Here is a 25,211-nt window from a genome sequence, read left to right on the forward strand (position 1 = left end):
TGAGAATAAACAAATGTAAAAAAACAGCATGAAACCATTTGTATAACAAAACAGCCAATTCTGGTTAAATAAAAGCCTGTTTAGTTAGGTTTTTATGATAAAAAGTAAATTTAGTATTGCAATGACACAAATTTGGAATCATTATTAACTTTATTTGTCACTTGTTATAGACGCTGGTCCACTTCCACATGAAAAGGAGAAATCATCCATTTCCACTTAACATTCTATAGAATGAAGTTTTACCACAAACCATAGTAATTTACACAGGGGGAAGAGTTACTGAAATAAAAATATTTTATATTCATGCCTCAGGATGTCCCCCAAAGATTTGTTTTTGTGTGTATAATTACAAGCATCCATACTCCACAAAGGTAGTTTCTTCTTAGAGATCAATGTAGTACTTTTAATACCCATAACTAGACCATACGGATCACCAAACTTACAGAAGAGTTTTAAAAAACAGCTATCCTGTGTCAATCAAATACAGGGCCCAAACTAAGTGATTATATAAGCACGTCCATATTTTAGGGCTGCTCTAAGTTAAAAACCTTTTCTCTTGTTTCAGAGATATTTCTATCAAATTAAGACATTTACAAATGGTCCATAGTATACAACAGTCCAAATATGACTTTCACCTATCCTGTGTAAGGAAGTTAAGCATTCATAAATTTCTCTAATAAATGCAGTGCATTTTACCAACATAAATAACACAAGCTATTCTAAGTGTTTTACATTTCTTTCAGTGCATAGTTCCAAATTTATTAAGTAGAATGAAATTATGTTATTAAACGGCTATGTCATAGTATCCGAGCATATTATAGAATCTACATCACAGTTCAATTTACGTCAATACTATATAATTCACTCTAAAAAAAAAAAAAAACACAGGCACACACAAAATGGAGAACAAAATTTCCTTTTTTTATATATAAATTTAAAGTACATTATCTACTTTAAACCACACTAAAAGATATATTTTAACAAAACAGCCAATTTCCAAAACTTTTTCCTAAGTCTGGCATAAGGAAAGTTCAATCCATTCGAATCTTCTGGTTTGTCATCCTATAAATGATGCTATCATATCCAGGATCCATGTTCCAAATATTGTAAGAGGTGACAATCACAGCCAAGGCCAAGCTGATCATTATCCAAAGTACCATGTTGAAAACCACAGGATATTCAAAATTATACTTATATGCAAGGTTGTAGGGACTTGCTGGGTTCTTCTACAATGAAGAAAAGGAAAATCAAGAGGGAAGAATTTTAAGATAGGAAATTATCCCAATTCGGTGGCTATGATTAATTTGTCTAACAAACATCTATTTGAAGTGGCATAAGAGCTACTTATACTGGGAGGAACAAGAAGGGGAGCCTTCATGGAGAAGATACTTGCACTGTTGAGGGAAATATAAGCCGTCCAACTGCTTGAGAAAATTTGGCAATACCTAATGAAGTGGAACATGCACATATCCTGTGATCCATAAGTCCATGCCCTAGGGAAAATTGCTATATGGTGTACCAAGAGACACGTACAGGCATATCATCAACAGAGTGGACAATTACAGCATATTCACACAACGGAAAATATAGCAGTAAAATGACTGAACGTCAGCTACATTCATCAGCCTGAATGACTCTTACAAACAACACTGAGCAAAGAACACAGAAAAATACATACGGTATGATCCCATTTACATAAAATTCTAATACAGGCAAAACCAAACAATGCTGTTTAAGAATAAATACAGGGTTGGCCCTCTAGCTCAGTTGGTTAGAGCGTGGGGCTGATAACACCAAGGTCAAGGGTTCGGATTCCTGTACTGGCCAGATGCCAAAGGAAAAAAATATATATATATACAAATGCAGTCAAACCGTTAAGGAAAAGCAAGGGCATGATTAACATTATATTCAGGATAGAAATTACTTCTGGATGGAGGAGGGTAGAGGGATAAGATAGGGGAGCTTCAAAGGAACAAGTATTCCCTTAAGTTATACAGTATTATTTTTATTATTTAAATAACTAGTACTAAATATGTTATATACTTATGTGTATATGATACACTTAAAAAATTTTTTTTTATTTGAAGAGGAAGATAAATGATATTTCAACCACATCTTAGATCTTGAAGTTGGATCTGCCAGGCCTTGCTCGGGAGTGGGAGTGGGGATTGAATCCAGGCCTGTGCAAAGGCATTGTTTGAGAAATTGAATTCATTCTGGCAAAGGCACGGTTTGGGAAACTTCATTCATTCTAGCTAGAGAATTTGAAAAGTAGGAAAATAGCAGGAGATGAAGCTTGAAGCAGGGAAGCGATGGAGAATCTGGGCTTAAGCCTCTGGGCAGTGACAAGCCATTGACAAGTTTCAGGCAGGAAGTGAGTGACCTGATCAGGTTTGTCTTGAAAATATAACTTTGATGACAATGTGTAAGATGGATTTGGAAAGGGCCAGCTGGGAAACAGGGAGACAGACAACTTGGGAAGTGGCAGCTTAGTGAAGTGGGAGAAACGAGGGCACAGTGCCTGGCGTGAGGATGGAGAGGAGAATAAGTGAGCTCTACCTGTGCTTACGGCCCCAACACCTGGCACATCGTGAGCACTCAGTGAACGTTTCCTTAGACTCGACTCTCTCCCTAAACTAATGGAAGGTAGTGATTTCAACTGGAGGAAAGGATGGGTACAGACACGTGCGTTTACCTGAGGGAAGGGAGCTTAGAGATGAGGCAAATGTTAAAGGATTTCACACCCTCGAAGACCTCACCTCTTTCTTTCTTTCTTTCTTTTTTGGTAAACATGTTCTTTTCCCCACCCATTTTAAGTGTACAATTCAATGAATTTTAGTACATTTACAGTTACGTAGTCATTGCCAGAATCTAATTTTAGAAAATACCCCGAAAGAAACCTCATGCTGAGGCCTCTTTTTCTCTGTGAAGTAGGTGAGACCATCAGGACAGTGTTGAGGGGGCAGATGCTGGATAAGGGCGAGTGATGAAAGTTGGCAATGGGTAGTGAATTAGAGGCTGAAATGGTATTCCAAGGAATGTTTGGTAGCAACATTCCATCACAAAGTGTTCATTTTGGTTATCATGTTTCACAAAAAAGAAATCTTAAGATTTTGGACTGCACAGGTAAAGTGTTAATTTACTATCTTGTAGGTAAAGAAAATCCAATGACATCACCTGATTGTTGCCCCTCACCACACATAAAATAATCTGAGGAACTGCTTTCTAATAAACTCAACTTATCCATTAAAGCAGCTGTTTCACAAATTCAACCTAATGCCTTAGAAAAGACAAAATAATTCAGCTCTGCAAAACTGATTTGCTAAAGAAACTCCCAAAACAAACTGGGATCTTCTTCAGACTGGTACACTTCTCTCTGGAGTCACTTCATGTAAAATAAGCAGGCCTAATATGGCAATGTCGAATGAATCTAGTATTTAAAAGTTTTCCCACTAAACTCAAATCTACTTTTAAAAAAAGTTCTTCTGGGCCGGCCTGTGGCTCACTCGGGAGAGTGTGGTGCTGATAATACCAAGGCCACGGGTTCAGATCCCACACAGGGATGGCCGGTTGGCTCACTGGGTGAGCGTTGTCAACACTAAGTCAAGGGTTAAGATCCCCTTACCGGTCATCTTTTAAAAAAAAAAAAAAAAAAAAGTTCTTCTTTCTTGTTTGACTCGTTTTATTTCTTTAAACACACATACCTATGGGTTCCGAACCCGTGGCCTTGGTGTTATCAGCACCACACTCTACCGAGTGAGCCACGGGCCAGCCCAAGAAATTTATGTTTTAACTGAAATTGTTTTTCAGATTTACTGACTGATCATTCATGTCACCCATAGGTGATACAGGATTTAGTTTTTGGTTTTAATTTTTGGTGGCTGGCTGGTCTGGAGATCTGAACCCTTGACCTTGGTGTTACCAATACTGGGCTCTAACCAAGTGAGTAATTGGCCAGCCCAAGATTTAGCTTTTTAAAAAGTTGATTTTCAGTTTTAAAGAAGGATCTAAAAATGTACTCACCTCTTGCTTTGCCTCAAGGATAGTCCTTGTCTTCCTCACAAGGGATGTGTCGAATGACTTGACAGTCACTAATTCTACCACTGCATTCCCACCATAAAGATTATACATGTCATCTGCAAACTGAAAGTTATTAACATTATTATGAATCTCAAATGCACATTTTTTCATTTATTTTTTAAATTGACAACTAAAACTGTATATATTTATCATGTACAACATACAATTTTGAAATATGTATATGATGTGGAATGGCTAAATTGAGCTAATTAACATACTTTTTTTTTTTTTGTGACAAGTCAAATACATACTTATTATTTGTAAAGCTTCTGTGCAGCTACAAGAACAACATACACTTACCTACTGGCTCATGAAATGTACTATATCTTAAAATAGACTAGTCTTAAAGGTTTTGATTATTTAAAAATATTCAGAAAAGTGTTAAGCTTTAACATATATTCAAATATTCAAAATAAAATTAGTTTAAGAAGATACTGAATCAATTGGCACATAAATTAGGGGAAGGGAAGTAGCAAAAGAGAAATGAAATCTTCCTCAGTGGTCTCCTGGTTAATCACAAATACCTACAAGGATTTAAATATGAAGCCTCATGGAAGACTTACAGGCGATCAGCTTCAAGGCAGAGACTAGCATTTATTATGCATCTACTAAATGTGTGATACTGTGCTAGGTGTTCTAATTCGACTATCTCACAGTGTTTAATGGGTACAGAGTTTCAGTGTGGGAAGATGAAAAAGTTCTGTAGATAGACGGTGGTGATGGCTGTATAATAGTGTGAATGTACTTAATGCCACTAAGCTGTACACTTACAAATGGTTAAAATGGTAAATTTTATGCTGTATATATTTTACCACAAGAATTAAAAAAAAAGGTATTGTGCTACAGTTATGGATCATTTCGTAATGCTGCCCCTTCCAGAATTAGGAAGAGATATCCCAATATATACCTTTGACGCTACTCCATCCTTGGCCATTCTAATTAGAGGGCCCCCAAAGAAAGCAACTAAGACTTCAATCAACAGTGTTTCACAAAGCAGGAGACACTTATACCCCAACCTCTCACACCACATTGATATTTACCTTTTGCAGAGCATCAACAAGGATCTTAGAAGCATCTCTGAATTGTTCAGAGTCTTCCCCATAACGTTTCCCAATTTCATCTAAACCTGCCAGCTCCAGTGAATATAAATCAGGAGAATGATCCTTGGCTAGATGCTTATGACGAGACAACTTAGGAGAACAAACAAAAAAGGCAGTGGATAAAGATGTCAAACACAGCCACTTGACGTTTTATGCCAACTAAACCAGGCTAACCAGAACGACGCCAGTGTGCCACAACATACAAATAGTAGTTTGAAAGTGGTGGCAGACAGAGATGGTTTAAATGGGAGTTTCTGCTAAAACAACCCCAACACGAATCTCATTTTTAGGAGCAGTTACAGGGCTCCCTGAGCATTTAGTAAAAGCTATTTTAAAAAATTCCTTAGTTTTAAAAACTCCGATATGGGCCAGGATATAAAAGAACAGATGGTTGGACCAGTTGGATCCCAGGGACACATGAGCCTTTGGTGGTCAGAGAACAGACACCTCCCACATGCCCTCCCAGACCTCCTCACAGGCCCCCAGCACTACACTTCCAGACTTCCTGAACCAACACCACTGAAAAAGTGTGGGAAACAACTTCAAAAGATAGCAAACACGGAAGAATTTTTATTTCAGTCACAAGGATGATTTTTAAAAAATCATTCACCAAAAAAATATTTTTTAGACAGATTTATTCCCTTCTGACTTAGTTGATAGCATTTGATGGAGTTTGGATGTGTTGTCCCCTCCAAAACTCATGTGGAAATTTGATCCCCAATGTGGCAGTGTTGGAAACTGATTGAGTCATGGGGGTGGATCCCTCATGAATGAATTAATGCTCTCCCTAGGTGGGGGGATTAATGAGTGAGATCTCGCTCTATTAGTTCCCGTGAGAGCTGGTTTCTTTTTTTTAATGAATATTCATGAGATAAAAAGCTAATTGTCGCCCCTCATGCCCATGATGTGAGGGCCAGATTCATACTGGCAGCATACCCATAACCAGAAATTGCATTTGTGAGCTGATTGTTTAAAAGACCCTGGCACCTCCTCTCTCTCTCTCTTGCTTCCTCTCACCATGTGATCTGCTTGGACCTGCCGGCTGCCTGCCACTTTCCACCATGAGTAGAAGCTGCTTGAGGCCCATGCCAGATGCAGCTGTCCCAGAATCATAAGCCAAATAAACCTCTGTTCTTTATAAATTACCCAGTCTCAGGTACTTCTGTTATAGAAACACAAAACGGACTAATACGGCATTATTAGCCCAAACTATTTTAGACCCAAAGATATAGATATAGGAATTAAGTCTTAATGTCTGATAAGAAATCAATGGACAAGTTACAACTACAGCCAGGGGTTCTTATACCTAGGCCTGGGTTCTTGGAGGATATACTGTCCCTTCTAAAAGCAGAAATGAAAAACAATTTGACTATAACATGAGATGAGTTCAAAATTCCCAACACCACCATTAATTTCTCAATTTTCATGGGATCATAAATCTAGGGCACACTTAATCAAACTTTTCAGTTGGCTTCACTATCATCCAAGGATTCTCTAGAAAGCAGAATAACTGGAACTGAAAAATTAGAACAGTCTACTTACCAAACTTGAAATATCGTGTAGCACTTGCAGTTCAGAAAGAAAGAGCAGGTCAACCTTCAGAGAGCCAAAGAAATGAGCATTACTTTAAATAAGCATCGGAGATCTGTATTTGCCATTTATCAAGGAAGGCACAACAGGATATTGCAAATGCTAATCACATATTGTAAATTTATACAACAATTGTTCTTCACTTGGTTGTTTCATTTCAATTGAAAATGCATATAAACATTGTTTCCTAACAAAAAGGTAATGGCCATCCCCTAGCATAAAGACTGCCATTCAATAGCTACATTTTTGATAAAACCATGATAAAGCATCCAAATTCTACAAAGGCTTTCCTTCAGGGCATCTAGATACCCTGGCACTGCAATGAGATCCTGCCAGTGGCCCAGTTTGCTCACTTCCCTTGGAACTCTGCATATTGGAGAATAAAAGATAGTGGTCCTGGCCATCCATAGTAGATAAAAAGGGGAGGCCACCACAAAGGTGGCATGTCATGTGGTTAAGAGGGTATGTGAACAGATGGTGAGGCTGAAGAACGGGAGTCAATAAGTAGGGGTGGCTCCCTCCACTGCAGTGTCAAGCATGAAAGAGAAAAACATGGCAACACATCAGCAGCAGTGAATAGAGGCTCCCTCATTACCAGACCTACCAGCTCCACCAGCCACCAAGTAGATACTATGGTTTCTGGTCTGTCTGGATTCATAGGTGGTAACCCTCATGCTAGAATGTGACACTACTGACTACAGCTCAACTCACACAAAGCATCAGTTGATTCATAAGAAAACCATACTACAGGAAAGAAGAATCTACTCTAGCAGTAAATATGCACAATTTTTCATTTCCTAAAATTTCAAAATTTCTAAAATCTTAAGTAGAATAAGGAATGAGAATTTAATAACATATTCATTCATTCATGCAATAACTGCACTACTTACTTCATTGTTCCTACTGAGAGAATTGAGGGGAAGTGAATTGAGAACGGAGTTTTCTTGAAACAGGCGATTACGAAGCTGTCGTAATGTGACTGAAAGGTCTTCAAAAACTGAGTTTGCCTTCCCCACCATATACACTCTCTGCAAGAAGAATCCAAAATTTTAACTTACTCACATTGCACAAATTTATTCTAATATTTAGAGGTCTGACAGCATTTTTCATAAAATTAGTTTTAAATTTTCATTAAGTAATGAAAGCTTATTTTTTAAGCATCTTACATAAAAATTTTATCACTTACTTCCTCACTGGGAGCCAACTGCAAAACTACGGGAGTTTCTTCAGAAAATAAGGAGTGAATGGAATTTGCAACGCTGTCAAGACTAAAAGGAACTGCCTGAAATTTAAGAGTGAGACTGCAATTATTATCTGAACCAGAGAGGGAAGAAAAATTATTCAGATGGTATTAAAAAAAGGAATCTTTGAAAAAAAAAAGGCACCAGCGTTTTCTATAGAAATTTAGAAGACCCAAATCATGTCCAAATACAAAGAGCCCTTTTTGAGGGCACAGAAGATTAAATGGCCCCCTAGTGGGCCCTCCCAATGTGCCTAAATGGGAAATAATTTGCAAATATGAAGGACACAACACTATCTAGCACAAACCATTTTTTGGTGGTCATTTGTGAGTTTTAAGCAGCAATACATTTGTTTTTCAATATTGATTAAATGTGCCACAATGAATGTATATTCCACAATATTTACTTGCGTTTAAGAGAAAGGAAAGGAATCTGAAGTACTGAATTTAATTGAAAGAGAAACAGACCTCATTTTTCATTTCAAATTTTCGAATTTTTAAAAATGTTTAATAAGATTTGCAAGGTGTAAAGTATGTCAGAAGAATTTTTTTTTTTTTGGTGGCTGGCCAGTAAGAGGATCCAAACCCTTGACCGTGGTGTTATCAACACAGCATTCTAACCAACTGAGCCAACTGGCCAGCCCTGTCACAAGAATTTTGAAGCCTTTATCTTAAGACTATATGATGATATTATTAGACTGAAATAACCAATTGTGATAAGACCTACTTTTCTTCTTGAATTTTTTTACTAAAGTGTAACATATAATACATGTATAAATCTTGTACAAATCTTAGGGTAACAGCTCAACAAATGTTTACAAATGGATGTACTCATGTAACCCAGCCAGATAAAGACAGACCATCATCAGCACCCTAGAAGCACCCACCTCCACCCTCAAGGGTAATCAAAATTCTGACTTCCATCTCCACAGATTTGTTTTGTTCTACATTATTTTCAAAAACAATTACAGTAATTTTTCCCCTCAAAAGTTATTTTATTTCCAATATTACTATTTTTTTTTTCCTTTTTGTCTTTTTTTTACTGACCAGTAACGGGATCGCAACCCTCGGTGTTGCGCCCGCTCGGCGCTCAGCTAGTGAGCGGGAACTGTTCTCCACATGGGATCCGAACCCTCGGCAGGAGCGCCGCACTCTCCAGTGCGCCACCGGGCTGGCCCCAATATTACTATATTAAAACGAGTAGAACAGTAGTGTTTTTGGTTTTTTTTGTTTGTTTGTTTTGTTTTTTTTCCTTTTTGTCTTTTTTCATGACTGGCAACAGATCGCAAACCTCAGTGTCACGCCCGTACCAGACCGGGACCGGCAACGGAATCGCAACCCTCGGTGTTGCGCCCGCACCTCGCTCAGCCAGTGAGCGGCCGGTCTGTATGTGGGATCCGAACCCTTGGCGGGAGCGTCACCACGCTCCCAAGCGGCGCACTGTAGCAGTGCGCCACCGGGCCAGCCCCGTGTTTTTGTTTTAATGGAGATTTCTTGGAGTGTTTTTTTTTTTTTTTTTTAAAGTAGTTCCCTTTACTACTTAAAGGTTCATAAGTAGCAAATTAATGCTAATGTAGTATAAGCAGAAATTGATGTGATCATACAAGTCTTAATGATGAAATCCCAGCATCAAAATTAAGGTAATCAATTTTATGATACTGTGAAATGAAATCAATATTTTCTCTTACTCAAGATTCATATTCGCTCTAACTAAAATTCTCTTAAAATGAGATAATGAATAACTGAAGAGGGGGAAGAGAATTCCAACTTGCAAAAGCATCCTGTTACCAGCCTCCTCGCCTCAGCTGCGTACGAATGCTTTCCTCACCTTCTCAGGCTTTGGAGGGAATACCTGAGCAAATGACACAAACTCTCCAGCCTCGCTTCACCCAGTGAAACAGTACTTGGGTCAGGAAAGTGGAAGAATAAAGCTTATAGCAATCGAATGGGAGAGGCAAATGAATCAAATGAACACCAGACTGTGAAGGAAAAGAAATAACTGTATAGATGGCAAAACTCAAAAAGTAAAAAGCTCAGCTGTTTAAAATCTAATGATTTTTTCCCACTGTATTATAAGGATATGCATGCTTGTCCAGGAATTTCTTTATCTATATTACTTGAAACTAATTAAAACAGCTAGCTAATCAAATGGAAGCGTCATTAAGTAGGATTCTAAGACATTCTGCTTTTTCTATTTTGTGGGGTTAGCCCTCTGAGCCTAACTGCTCATTCACCATCCTCTGCCAGGAAAAATATTATGAGCAGCCAATCAGGGTCAAGCAATAAAATGAGCTCTTTTCACAGCTTCTTCTCCAGTGAAATGAAGCTGGTCTGTTTTTAAATTAGTTTCAGGCGGGCTCCAGGTGGCCCCTGCGGGTGCTTCCTGAGAGTGCACGAGTGGTGGTGTGGGGGGAGCCACACGCGCCCCTGCCTGCCCCCAGCCCGCGCGCGGACCAGCCCAGCGTAGCCCCAGCACGGGGAAGGCCCGTCATGGCGAAGCCCCTGGTGGCGGCGGAGCTGAGCCAGGTGCTAGACGAGGAGCTGCTGCGCTGGAGGAAGGAGGAGCTGGCGCGGCGGCTGCAGCGCGCCGAGGGCGAGAAGGTGGGCCTCCCCCTGCTGGAGATCTGCGGCCTCAAGGACGTGAACCAGTGGCTGCAAGGCGACAACCAGGAGCTGCGTGAGTTCTGCTGCTTCCTCGACAACCAGCAGAAGGGATGCAAGCTGGCATGCGAGTGCCAGTGCTTTGGGCGCCAGGCGGTAGGCACCGTGTGGCCCGAGGTGGCTCGCTCACGGCAAAAGCTGCATGAGCTCGAGATGCACCAGGAGGCCCTGCTGTGCCAGAACCTGGAGTTTTAGGAGCTGGTGCTGCTGCTTGACGAGTAGTGCGCACTGCTGGCGGTGGCGGCGGAGGTGCGGGATCCCGCAGCTCCATCCACAGCCAGGCCAGCTTGAGGGGGGACGCAAGCGAGCGGTGCGGCGGGCATGGGGGCCCGTGACGTAGGGGGCGGCAGCAGCACATCGAGTGTGGGCAGTGGTGGCAGCCCTGACCACCACCACGTCTCACCTCCGCTGCTGCCCACCCCGGGCCGCACAAGGCCCACGACCGCAAGGCCGGAGCCACGTGCTGGTCCTTGGATGACCTGTAGGCGCCGCCACACTGCCGCACATCCCCAACCACCTGCACTATCCCTCGTCCACCTACCAGGCAGCTGGAGACCAAGGTGAAGCTGCTGGAGGGTGACAAGCTCCTTGCACAGCAGGAAGGCACCAGAGAGTTCTGGCCCAGCCTGCCCTGTACCTGAGCTGCCCTCGCCCCCCTCTGCCGGCTACAGCTCTGAGGAACAGGAACCCGAGGCTGTCGTGCACACGATGAAGGTCCTGGAGGTGCACGAGAACCTGGACCGGCAGCTCCAGACAGCTGGAGGAGGCCCTGAGCAAGAAGGGGACAATCCTCCATGAGGTGTGCAATGTGGTCTGGAGGAAACTGGGGAATGCCGCCAGTTCCAGGCCCTCCATCCGGCAGCACTTGTTGGATAACCAGTTCAAGGAGCCTTTGTAGGACCCCAGGTTCCAGGACCTTCGGCGGAGCCACTGTCTCCCTTCTCTGTGGTGAACTGTACATAGGACGCTGCCTGCCCTGGCCCGGCCGCCATGGGTCTGAAACACTGACGGCCAGGCCTCATGTCTGCCTCACACACCAGCAAACAGGGAAGACGAGAAGCCGCCAACTGCCAACTGCGCCCTGCCCCCACAGAAGAGAAGCCTGGACAGCTTTGTTCCCTCTCTGGGGAAAAATGGTGTCTCAGGTTCCTTTCAGCCCTGCTCTCACTGTTTGACGCTGTCCGGCTCTAGACGACCTGGGTCCTCATGCACAGCATGCGAGCCGATGGGGTCAACTTGCTGCAGAGGCTGCTGTGAGTTCTGCTGCCTTGCTGTCTCGCCACAGGTCACCTCCCCTCTCTGAGCCTCAGTATCCTCAACTGTAAAGTAGGCAGCATAAGGCCCTCCTTACAGGGCTCTGGGGGTCACATGAGACCTTCAATGTAAATGACTATGCATAAACTGTAAAGTGTGATAAGCAATTTTGTGTGTTCAAGGAAAATGAGGCCCAGAGGGGGTAAGTGATTTTGTGACACATTACAAATGAGATCCCAGAACCTGTAGTGGGGGGACAGGCCACGTTGCCCACATCCCTCAATGCTGTGGTAAACAGCCCTTGGCATCTTCTTTAGTCCCTCGCTCCATCAGACTTCTTCACTCTTCCAGTGGTCCTTAGAGCTTCAGGCTGCAAGCACTTGAGCCCAAAGAGATTGTCTTCGTATCAAGCAAGTCTCACTCAGGCCCAAGTGCAGGATGGGGACAAGGCAAGAGGAGGGAAGATGGCTTTCCTGTCCCTCTCCCCAGCCGGGGAGTCTACCTGGAGTGGTTCCCACTCCCTGTTTGCCATCAGCATCCTTGGGTCATACACTCTCAGGGGAAAGGCTTAGGGCCCTCACTGTGCCCAGGGAGTGCGAGGCGGGGGCTGGTGATGGGATGGGCGTGCTGCTCTTGCTGAGGGTGTTACCAGGTAGCTCTCTGGGCTTTCTGGAAGGAGCTTGCTGTATGGTGAGGTGGTGAGTTCCCTGTCACTAGGGGTGTGCACTTGAAGCTGGGTGAACACCCGCTGGTCATGATACTGGGCAATTCCTGCCCAAGTGAGCTGCTGGGCTGAGGGGCAGAGGCCCCTTCTGGGTCTTGGAGTCCAAGAACCTCAGAGCACCCCGAGGGGGTGTGGGTCCACTTTGGGTGGGAGCCAAGTCTGGGAGCACATGTGAGTCATGTTTGGCTCAGGTTGGCTTGGCCACCACTAAAATAAGCAATAAGTAAGGGCTCCTGGTATCTGCAGATCTCACACTGGCCCAGGGAAGAACAGCCTTGAAGTGACCTTTCCCTCTAGAGGGGAGGGACCCCATCTCTAATGATGCAATGGCTCCAGGCGTCAGTGGGGCATTTCTTCAGGAAGAACCCTCCAGTCTGTGACAGAGGCAGCACAAGCTGGTGCCCCTGAGCCAACAACAGCATTGGGATGGCTTACTAGGACAGAACTGTATCTGTGACAGTCATATCTCAAATGTAATAGCGGACTTAAAAAAGCCACAATGACTCTGCCTAACTCCTGGGTACAGCTGGCAGCTGCAGAGAGCCATGGGCTGGGTAGGGTCAGATGGGGCCTCCCACAGGGGGAATCTGGTGGGCTGCAGCTCAGAGTGGCTCCCAGCTCTGCCACTAGCAGCGTGACACTGGGTGACCCCTCCCTTCTGGAGCCTTAGCTCTGAAAGCCCCTGGTGGAGGTGGGACTGGAGGTACCCTTTCATAGAGTCCCCTTTCCATTTCAAATTCTCCCATTTTAGATCTCGAAGTCCAAGGTGATGCTTGCACTGTGGCTTCAGTTCCCACTATGATGTATGTCACCCTTCTAGCCCCAACCCAGGTGGCCAAGCCCATCCTGGAATCAATCTGCTGAGCACATTTTTTAGGGTGGCACATTTTTATCCAAAAGTTATTAGCTACACATCAATGTTTAAAGAGAAAAAAGTGGCCTTTTTTTTTCTTGAAACTTGAGAAAAAACAATATACATACTACTGATTTTTTTTTTTTTTAAGCAAACAAACCGAATACATGACTATAGAATGGTAGAGGTGTACATTTTTCATACTGTGGGGGGAAAGTATTGTGCTTTTTGGAAATGGGCTAGAACATCTGGTTTCTGTCCTAGGGCCCCAGCAGCTAAGGTTTATTTTCTGTAGAATGTGACCATAGTGAGACCTGGAGCCACCCCCTCCCACCTGGCTCCATGCAGAGTGGGGGCTGTGGACTCCTGGAACCATTTCTACCTTTTGTTGAACCACTTTGATTTGGTGAGAGAAAAAACAGAACTTTTTGATAGTGTGGCAAGAATACTGATTTGAACTATTTTTTTTTTTTTTTAAAGATGACCGGTAAGGGGATCTTAACCCTTGACTTGGTGTTGTCAGCACCACGCTCACCCAGTGAGCCAACTGGCCATCCCTATGTGGGATCCGAACCCTTGGCCTTGGTGTTATCAGCACCGCACTCTCCCGAGTGAGCCACAGGGCCGGCCCTGATTTGAACTATTTTAGTAAAATGAGTAACAAATAAGATTGTGGTAGTCTATATTTTGAACTAGATAAATAAAGGCCTCTTTGCAAGCCTCAAAAAATAAAATTAAAAAAATAAAATGTTTAGTTTTGGATTATATGCTAATAAAAATCTTAAAATGGCATTTTTGGTTTTTATATATTTATTTTAAAGGAAATCTTCTACAATGATTTTCACAGAAATCACATAATAAGCTACTTAAATACTCCTTGTGAAAATAATCTGCCTTTTGATCTTTATTGTTCCCTTCCTTCCGCTTTACTTGCATTTACTCTGAAATTCTTCTAGTTTCTTTAGCTCATTAATTTCCAATCTTAGATAATCTAAACTGTCTAATGTGTACATTTAAAGCTATAAATTTCCCTTCTCTTACCACTGCAGCTGCACCCCATACTTTTTACATGTATGGTATATTCATTGTTATTTAGTTCCAAATAATTTATAAATTTCCACAATGATTTCTTCCTCAACCCATGAATTATTCAGGAGTACATCTATTCCAACTATCTTTTCTTACTGACTTTTTAAAAAGAATTAATTTTCAAGAATTACATATACACATGGTTTAAAGAGACAAATAGTTCTATTAAACTTTTCATGAAAAATAAGTTTTCCCCTCCTCTCATTTCCCATTCCCCTGAGGCACTCCCTTTCAAATCCTTTGTTTCCTTTTGCTTTTACCACCATTTCTAAGTAAGATGCTTACGTTATCACATCTTGATTTTTCAATTGTAGGCAACGACTTAGCTCTCCCACATCACCAACCACAGTACCCCCCCCCCCAAAACATGCATTCCACTCTCCCAATACCACCAGAATTTTCACTGGATCAGTATTGTTTCATTTTTATGACTGTAAAAAACATTCTCAGCCGAGCCTTACACTATTATAAGCACTGCTTTTCCTTTCCTGCCCTTGCCATCCACAATGGCAAGGATGAGCAATCTGCTCTCATTCCACTCTCATTCCTTTGTAATGACGATGTCTTTTCTCTCTGACAGCTTTTAAGATTTTCCATTTCCTTGATGATTCCGCAACTTCACTATATCTAGGTGTTGATTTGGCTTTAGCCTACTGGGTATTCAGGATGTTTTAAATCTGAGGGCTGGTTAGCTTGGTTGGTTAGAGCATGGTGTTATAACACCAAGGTCAAGAGGTCAGATCCCCGTACCTGCCAGCTGTAAATAAATAAATAAATCTGAGGAGTCATATCTTGTTTGTTTTTACCATTTCCAAAATCATTTTAAGGTATCATAATATTTTGTTATTATTTTCAGATTTAACTTCATTGTGGTCAGGGAGGGTGGTTTATATGATATTGATTCTTTATGATTCATTGAGATCTGCCTTGTGGCCTAAGTACATGGTCATTTTTTGTAAGGATACCATGTGTGCTTAGAAATAATCTATACTAGACTACAGGAAAGTCTGAAAAAAATTCCCCAAAAATCAGCATCACACAGACCACAGTCTTACAATACAATAAAATTAGAAATTAAAAAATTAGAAATTATTTTAAAAGAACCCATAAATTTAGAAATGAAAAACACTTCTAGAGCTGGTTGGTTAGCTCACTGGGTTAGAGCATGGTTCTGATAACACCAAGTTCAAGGGTTTGGGGCCGGCCCGTGGCTCACTCGGTAGAGTGCGGTGCTGATAACACCAAGGCCGTGGGTTCGGATCCTATATAGAGATGGCCGGTTTGCTCACTGGCTGAGCGTGGTGCTGACAAGTTCAAGGGTTTGGATCCCCATACCAGCCAGCTGCCAAAACAAGAAAAGGAAAAAACCAAAAAACCAAATAACTCATGATTTGAAGAATCACAATATAAATTATGAAATATTCAGAAGTGAATATCAACAAAAGCACCACATACCAAAAATATCTTATAACTGCCTCATAGTTTCAATTCCTTCCTTTAACTTTTTCACAGTTTTAATGTACGTATTTTTAAATCTCTTTGGGACTGGTCTATTATTATCTGTAGTTTTAGGGGGATGAATTCTGTTTGTGGCACCTGCTGAGTTTCTTGTGGCATTTTTTTTCCTTTAAGTGCTTTGCAAATTTGACTCATCTTCAATTTTTTTACCAAAAGAACCCTGGGTTGTGGAGGCATCCCTATGGGGTGGGCCATGTGAATTTGTAACAAACCACTCTATGCAGCACAAGCCTGTAATTCTGATTTCTCTCAGAGAACTCTTTGGGTCCCATAGCCAAGGGGGGCAAGCCAACTCCTCTGTGGTAGCCCTGGGGCAGCTGGGGTTTTACTAGTCCTCTTTTCAAGAACAAGTTGACAGCATTTTATAGTCCCTGGCTTTCTGAAGGGAACACAATTTCAGCATCAGCTGATGTTCACCACTGTGGCTTCTGAGTTTTCTATTCATATCTGGCACCTGTGTGTACCCCTTTCTTGCTTTCAAGTTCGGTTATGCTCGCAAAAATGTTTTTGTGACATTTTATCCAGCACTTATGTATGCTCACAGTGGCAGGAGGGCCTCTCACATCAGCTTGGTCACCCACATCACCTGAAAGGCCAGTGAAGGAATAAGTGAGCTAGCAGGGCCGACCCCGTGGTACACTCGGGAGAGTGCAGTGCTGGGAGTGCAGCGATGCTCCCGCCGCGGGTTCGGATCCTATATAGGAATGGCCGGTGTGCTCACTGGCTGAGCACGGTGTGGGCGACACCACACCAAGGGTTGCGATCCCCTTACCGGTCACAAAAATGACAAAAAATAAAATAAAATAAAATAAGTGAGCTAGCAAATAGCCTTCAGTTTCCTTAGACAAAAAAAGAGTTAAAATTCTGACGGGAAGGTGAGAAGACAATGCCCAAGAAAAAGTCAGCAGGATACACCCTCGACTGGTTTCTCTTTTAGTGCCTCTTTTTTGAGCCTCCAACTGTCCTGAGTGGGGCAATTTCTCTACGTCTTACCTTAGAAAGTACTCTCATCCATAGAGAACAGCCTAGTCTTATTTTTTATTTTTTTTTTGGTGGCTGGCCAGTATGGGGATCTGAACCTGTGGCCTTGGTGTTACAAGACTACTCTCTAACCCACTGAGCAACCGGCCAGCCCAAGCCAAGTCTTAATAAATTTACAACCACCATGTAATTTTTTTTTCAAGAAATTGTATTTTCAAAAGAACTTCAAAAGAAACTGTGTTTTAAAGAAATTCTACATCTAAAACAGAGAAGTGTGTTTAGAATGCAGTTAACTGACAAGAGAAAATTAAAAATGCATCCCTTTAACTTTTTATAGTAAATACTTACATTCTCCAAAGGGTACGAAATGACACTGCCTGGGGATAGAGCCAGTTTGTCCACTCCCTTCACCATCACCATAACGGTAGCCCGAGGACGATGGAATAGGTTACCCACTGCAAGGCCTGGCCAAGAAAGGTCCTAAACATTGAAAAGCACGAAACTGCTTAATTATCAACTCAGGAAACCAACATCTAATAAGCAGAATTAATGGGCTCTGGATGACATTGGCAAGGAAAATTCACAGGGAAAATAAACATTTTATTTATGGCAGTAGTTGCAATCTCCTAATAAAGGATGCTGATTTCTACCTTCTTTGTTTTCTTAAAATCTATAGATTTGAAACAAAGTCTAATAGTAAGTCATCTTGAACCATTTGTGGAAAAAAGCAGGCAAGTGAACAAAACATAGGTACTTTTCAAATCCCAGATTGTAAAATATTCTCTTCTTCATATAACCATGGATATTTTCTTCCCTCACACCATTTTTTGCCCTTATATACACAGCAACATAGCAAGACTGTCATTAAAACATTCTCTTTAGACTAAGTTCTTTGTAAATAAAACAAAAATATTGCTTAAAATAACTCATATTGGTTTGCTAATAATTATTTCTAAAGTTTATTTTAACAGCCATTTGTAGTCAAATTTAAGGTTGCAAAGAACTAGGTACAAGTCTCATCCTTAAATGTAAACAACCAATCATGTTCATTTGGTTGCTCACAGAGACTGCAAGGAGCCCAGGCAGGGGCTCTGCCCTTAGGCCCACATTGAAGCAGTTCCCATGCAGAATTTCTGGTTTCAAGGGCACTCAAGATCTAGGAGGAAAGTTCCTTTTGGTGATTGATGATATCTAGAGACCACATCAAACACACCAAAGGTATAAAATGGGAGGAGATAATGATAGCCAGACAGAGCAAGCTGCATTTCCTAAGCCCTTAGCTTCAGATCTCTTATACTGACTGGATCCAGGCCCCCTCCACTTCGATCACGTAAGCACCCAGTTACTATAACAGGTGACAGCTTCATTCTAAGAAAACAAGGTCTTAGGCTGCCCTGCAGCTACTGACCACACTATTTTCCTAGCCTCAGGCAAGATGCATATATATTTTATCATTCATAGCAAATCTATCACCTGTACTAAAAAAAAAAATACACATCCTATTAGTAGTAGGACAGGGCTGGCTGGTTAGCTCAGTTGATTACAGTGTGGTGCTGATAACACCAAAATCCAGAGTTTGATCCCTGTATGGGCCAGCCACCAAAAAAGAGAAGAAAAAGAAAATAGTAGGACAGATGCAATCTCCTATATACAAAGAATTTCACTACTATGAATAAATAATTACATGCTTAATGATTTATAATGATTTGGTTTCAGAAGCCAAGCTTGAAGCTCTTATCCAAAATCTTCCCAACTATAAATTTAGCTTTTTAACTTTTGTAATCTGTATCAAGTATACCTATGTTTGTTTGTTGCTTTTTTGAGCTATTAGCAGAAATCAACAAAAATGTTTTTAGAAACAGCACCAAACATTTAAAAATATATATATACATACTTCTTTCACCGAGAAGCCCATGGACAACGCAGCCACATCTGGGATTCGCTCTCCCGGTATAGGCCAATTTCCATTTCGGAAAACAACCGACCCTGGTGATCTCAATATACTAAACTCGTTCCCCAAAACACCTGAGAAGAAAAGAGATTAGAAATCAGTTACCAGCATCATAAATCTTTTGCACCCACCTTGAAGATTATTAAATATAATACATGTTTCCTCATTCTCCACTGACTTAGCATACTAAATTATGGTTGGACAAAATGCTGAATCCTAAGCATACCAAATTATTTTACAAAGTATCGCTCTAAAATTTTAATTCTATACATTCTGCTAGACTAAAGGTACAACTATGAAACAGGATTCTTGTAATAATCTAGATGACTTCCTACAGATGACCCTTAACAGGGACATTTGGCAAGAATAAGAAATAAGTGGCATTTCTCCAGAATCTAAAAAACAAAACCCTGGCACAGATTAAAAAGGAAGAAAAGAAACTTGAAATCTCTAAATTATTTTTATCATCGATCCTTTCTACAAAATGCAAATTAATAAAGTTCCTAGTATTTCACTGTAAGACTTTAGCAGGTTAGTATATCTTAGGACAGATCACATCTTTCCTTACGTGCCATAGGCAAACCTAGGGAAATGAGGACTGTCAAACAAGGGGGTACATGGTTCCAGTAGAAATACAAAAACGCTTCAGACTTTAGAAACAAAGTCCAGGAAATAGTATTTCCAGTTGACATAACAAGAAGGTGAGAAAACATATTCTCCAGTGATAAAGTCAACTAGTTTAAAGGTTTAGGGGTCTGAGATCAAAAGATGAAGAATGAGAATAAAGGAACTATTTTATAAGCCCTCCCAGGCTAAGGCATTTGGCCTCTTCATCCATTATGTATTAACCCAGTGATGTCTAGCTTACACAGGGACAAGTAGCTAATGAAAACTTTTAGGTTCCTATGAAAAGATTAGCTCCAAGTCCAAAACAAATCTTGGCCATGCTTAATATGAGGAAATTAGACTTTGGTAAAACATCAGTGTTATTCTCTTGACCTAAGGAAAGTACAACTTACAGGGTATGGGAATAAAGCTGGAAGCAACATTAAATGTTTTGGTGTTACAGTATTAAAAGTAAATAAAAGACCTCGGGATGGTGCTGATACAACATGAAGAGTTATGAGTTTCAATACAGCCCAGCTGCCACAGCAGGTATTTCCAAATTGTTCTAGCTGAAGGCAGACAAAAATAATTAAATGGAATGGTCATTTGTAACTGATAGACATCTTGGGTCACCAAAGTAGTAGTACTGCAAATTCTAAGAAAAATGGGGCAGTGCGAGACTTACAATTTCTAAATACCATACACATTTTAAGAACCATATGTTGATCCGGAGGCTTGTTTTGAGACTTGGCCCTATTCACTCCACCCCAGCAAAGCCATACTAACTTTGCTTCACTGCTGTAGCTAGATTCAACTTCCATGCCCACACTATTCCTCAGGAGCCTAGAGCTTTAGAAAATCTTAGAGTCATGGACTTCTACATGGAGAAAGGTCACCTTGCCCAAACTTCTGCTGATTGCAGTTACATCACATCTCAGGAATACCTAGCAGAAAGTTAACCAACCTCTAATTGAATACAACCAGTGATGAGAGACACCACCTCACAGTTAACAAACACTATAATAACAAGCAATCAGCTCCACTGTGCCAACACTGCAATCCTTTTAAAAGTTTTTCCTTGTGACAAACTGAAAATTGCTCTAGCATCAATAACTGAAGTCAGCTAAATTTCCAAGGCCCTGGGAGGTCAGGTATATGGCAGTAGTCATGTCCTCCGCATCCTGGAACATTGCTAAACCGCTTACTTTAGGCCCAGGATCCAAACACAGTGTCAGCTCACAGAGCTATAAATTAATCTAAAAAATGTGGAAACAGACAATGTAACCCTTACTTACAGATTCAGCAATTATTTAAAGAGCAAGATGTAACTATTAACCAATCACTAACTCATGTCATGCTAGACAACCACTGTAAAAGCCTAATTAAGGGGGCTGTCCCCTCTCCTCCCCTTTTTCCTCCCTTTTTTGTGATTATAAAAATGCTGAAGCTCTGTTTGTATCTCAGAGCACTTCCCAAGCTAATTTGGAGGGGTTTCCCAGGCTGCAGTCACTCATTATTGGCTCAAATAAACTCTTTGCTGTTTAAGCTTTGCCTCAGTTTCTTTAAAGGTCCACACTTGTACTGAACTGAAATGGGCTTCCTAACTTTGAACTTCCTATGCTATCACTCCTCCAGTCTCACCAGATAACCTCATTTCCAGATTCACACAGAAACTAGAGGAACTCCTCAAGCTACCTGCTTCCTCTTCTGCACCACAAATTTATCTGCACAAGCCCCTATCCGTATCTCCTCTCCCTCCAGACATGAGGGCAGGGATGTCCCTCTTCCAGTCTAAGACAATCTTATGTTCAGCCTTCTTAGGAATTCATTCACCTATTAAATTATTCAATTGATGTTTATTAAGTCACAATTCTAGGACAGAAAACACATTGGGAGTTAGGTGGCTATATGGTGGTAGGCATAAAAAGATGTCCCTGTAGAATATAAGCTCCATGAAGACAGAGATTTCAATGTTTCTTGTTCACCTGATATCCCAGGGCTGAGAACAGTGTCTGACACATTGGTGTTCAATAAATATTTGTTGAATTAATGAATGAATGAAGTCACACCTCAGAATCACCAATTTCCCCCTCTCAACTGGCTCTTTCACTTCAGCATAAAAATATGCTTGCGGTGCTCCCATTATAAAATTAAAACCACAAAAAAAATCCTCCTGAAATGAGCTAGCTGGTTAGCTCAGTTGGTTAGAGTGCAGTTTTGATAATACCACCTGAAATGAGCTAGCTGGTTAGCTCAGTTGGTTAGAGTGCAGTTTTGATAATACCAGGGTTTGATTCCTGTACCAGCCAGCTACCAAAAGAAAAACAAAAAATAAATAAAATAAAGCAATGGTGTCCAAACTTTTTAGATTTCAACCCTTTCAGCACAAAATTGGAAAGTAGCCCCCACATATATCTACAGTATACACTTGAAAAAAACCCAAAGTATACACTTGTACTATAATAATAGATTATATACCTATATTACATTACATAGTGCACAAAACTAGGAATTTTTTTTTTTTTTTTGTCTTTTTTTGTGACCGGTAAGGGGATCGCAACCCTTGGCTTGGTGTCGCTCGCACAGCGCTCAGCCAGTGAGCACACGGGTCATCCCTATATAGGATCCGAACCCGCGGCAGGAGCGCTGCTGCGCTCCCAGCGCCGCACTCTCCCGAGTGCGCCACAGGGCCGGCCCCCAAAATAGGAATTTTTAAGAAGGATGAGATCTGTGTAGTATACTTTCCAATCTAATCATGAAAAAACATCAGACAAACCCAAACTGAGGCACATTCTACAAAATATCTGACCATTACTATTCACAAAAAGATGAGATTTTAAAAAAGAGATACAAATGCAAGTTCTAGTACATTCTCCTGGCATCCAAATGGATCACCTAGCATACTCCACTTTGGAGATCTGAGAGCTCCATTCTTGATCCTCACTGCTTTCCTACTGTACATCTCTCTCCCTAGTTGAGCCCATCTACTCCTAGGGCTGCAGACACCAAACACACACTGATGGCTTCCAGATTTTTATTTCCAGCCTAGATTTCCCTTGAGCCTTAAACCTACATTCCCAACAGGCTGCTGAGCATCTCCTTCTAAGTCCCATGGGTCCTTCACACTCAACGGATTCAAAACTGAATTCAGCAACTTTCCACATGCTTTCCCTGTATTCTCTGTCTTGAAGGATGACACCATGTTCCGCCCAGTCAGTCATCTTTAAATCCTTCCTCAAGCACCAGAGCTAATTAACCACTGAATTCTATTATCTTTTTTCTTATCTCATGAATCCTTTCCCTTCTGTGTTCAGTGCACACTCTTCAGGTTTGCTAGAACTGATTCTGTCATGCCACTCTCCAATCCAACCTTCCCAATTTTCAAAATACATATCTGTTCATTCACCCTTCTGCTTAAATGCTCCACTCAGTGCCCAGAGCCTTTGAGGCAAAATCCAAAACATAACACCCAAGGCACCTCACCAGCCTTATTTCTGGGATCTCCCCAACTTAACTTCTGTACATTCCAGCCCCACCAAACTATTTGCTCTTTTGCTCTCACATCTCTGTGCTTTTACACATGCTGTTCTGTCTAAAATGCCTTATCTTCCCACCCCAACCTTTCATGTATTTGCCTGTGAGGCATCTCCCCTGGGAAATCTCCCTCAGCCTCTCCAGTCAGAGCAAGAGGATAAGTGTCCTTCCCTCTGGGAACTCCATCATACTGTGCTATGACCTTCTACAAATGGTGGATGGAATCAATTTAAAAAAATAAAAAAATGATCCTACTTTTGTCCTCCAGGGCATCAGTGACCAAACCAATTCTCTCTTCTATATGACACCCCTTCAAATTCCATGTGTTCGCCTTTGGCCTTTCCTCTCTGGGCTAAACATCTGAAGTTTTTCAGATACTCCTCATGACATGGTATTCATAACCCCCACTTCCTTCCTCTCTCTCTCTAGTTCCCTAGTTCTCTCTCTAGTTGGGTAACACTGTTTTAAAGGATTTCTTTTCTTTTTCTTTTTTTTTTTCAGATAGAGATGTCAGAGCTTTTAAAGATGTTTTCCACTAAATCACATTTAGTCACTGTGGAAAATAATAATTTAACCTCATCTGACAAGACCAAGCAATGCAGAAGCTGACAAGATCAGATTCTTGGTCAGTATAAACTAGATTATTCTACTCAGGAAAGCATGTTCAAACCATGTACAGAAGCAATTATTTTATCTCAGACAAAAACAAACAAAAAAGCCTCAACCTCACTGAATCAAAATAATATCAGTCGTAACATTAAAACATGGACTTTCAATAGATGTTCAGTTAACCCACAGTATCAAATGGAAGTTTTTTAAATTTCAAAAACTGAAATAAAATTTAAAATTCCCCCGAAGTATCTCTAATAGATAGATAAGAATTTTTCCAGAGCCAGAAATGAAAGAAACAAAGAACCCTAAAACTTTTGGGGTATGAAAATAAATGTAACTATCATCAACACACACACTGGGTGTCTCCAGGGATGGAGAAGATCTTCAGATTTCAAGAGCATCACTGGTCTATATATACCCCATGCAGAATTAAATTATAATTCCAATAGTGGGCCCTGCCAGCACCTGAACAGCAGAGGCATAGGTTTCCTATAGGTTTTAAACTGACACACGGGGGTTACAGAGCCTCTGTTCTTCCAAGTTGTCATCAACTCGGCCTCTTGTTCACAACTGTCTGCACCCCCAATCTCAGCCCCGATCATTCCCACCTTCTTACACAGTAGTAGCGTTACCTGTGCCACAACACATACAATGGAAAAGGCCCACACTTTGTAGCCAGCTGATCTAGGTTCAAATCCAGCTCTGCTACTTACTACCTGTGTGGTGTTGGGTAATTTATTTAGGCTTGATGACTCTAACTAGGAGAAAACCCTCTTCTAAGGATGGCTGTAAAATGAAATGCATGATACAGTGAGAGGCCAAATATTGGCTGACTTCCACTCCTCTTGCTGAATGCTAGGGAACCTAGGCTCCACTCAGAAAGCCTCCATTTTATTTGACATGTGACCCTAAGGACGTAACTCATGTCCTAGTTCCTAAATCCTTAAAATTGGGAACTGTGACAAACTATTGAGAGGTGTTTTGTATTCGCCTTAAAAAATAATCATATAAAAACAATGACTCCATCTCAACTTTTGTATTCTGAAACACATATGAGGAGGGGAAGGGGAGGGGATTTCACCAATTACTGATGACAACCACTAGGAATGAAGACACCACACAAATGCAAAAAAACCCTGCAGCAGCCAGTGGCAGCTACGAAGTCTGCCTTCCCATCTTCGCAGATGCGGTTCAACAGTTAATTGAGAAATGCAACCCCGTCCTCCAAAGGGCCTCCCGAGCCGGAAGAGGCCGGGTTGACTGGAGATAGGCGGCCGAGCGGGCGGACGCGCCTTCCTCAAAGAGGCGGAGGGTGGAGATCGGCTCAGGAGCCCCCCACGCAGCCCGACACCGGCCCTGGCCCCGGAGGCCCGTTAAGGCCGCGCCGCCACAGCCGATCCGGAGAAGAGGCCGAGAGG

General features: G+C 41.6%; 1 protein-coding gene and 1 pseudogene across 1 annotated transcript in view; one reads left to right on the forward strand and one right to left on the reverse strand.

Annotated features, from left to right (window-relative positions):
• Positions 1-131: 131 nt before the first annotated feature.
• ATP6AP2 (ATPase, H+ transporting, lysosomal accessory protein 2) overlaps positions 132-25,211 on the reverse strand; it is a 25,969-nt gene continuing 889 nt past the window's right edge. The window contains exons 2-9 of the mRNA XM_008574613.1: positions 18,985-19,115; positions 17,439-17,570; positions 7,957-8,052; positions 7,661-7,798; positions 6,723-6,776; positions 5,121-5,270; positions 4,024-4,143; positions 132-1,226 (exon numbers count right to left, since the gene is read on the reverse strand). Coding sequence (XP_008572835.1) covers positions 1,032-1,226; positions 4,024-4,143; positions 5,121-5,270; positions 6,723-6,776; positions 7,661-7,798; positions 7,957-8,052; positions 17,439-17,570; positions 18,985-19,115 — 1,016 coding nt within the window. The 3' untranslated portion in view covers positions 132-1,031. The remainder of the gene's footprint in view (positions 1,227-4,023; positions 4,144-5,120; positions 5,271-6,722; positions 6,777-7,660; positions 7,799-7,956; positions 8,053-17,438; positions 17,571-18,984; positions 19,116-25,211) is intronic.
• On the forward strand, positions 10,501-11,569 carry LOC103592027 (annotated as a pseudogene).

The sequence above is a fragment of the Galeopterus variegatus genome, unplaced genomic scaffold (genome assembly GCF_000696425.1).
Source record: "Galeopterus variegatus unplaced genomic scaffold, G_variegatus-3.0.2 Scaffold1074, whole genome shotgun sequence".
Classification (NCBI taxonomy): domain Eukaryota; kingdom Metazoa; phylum Chordata; class Mammalia; order Dermoptera; family Cynocephalidae; genus Galeopterus; species Galeopterus variegatus.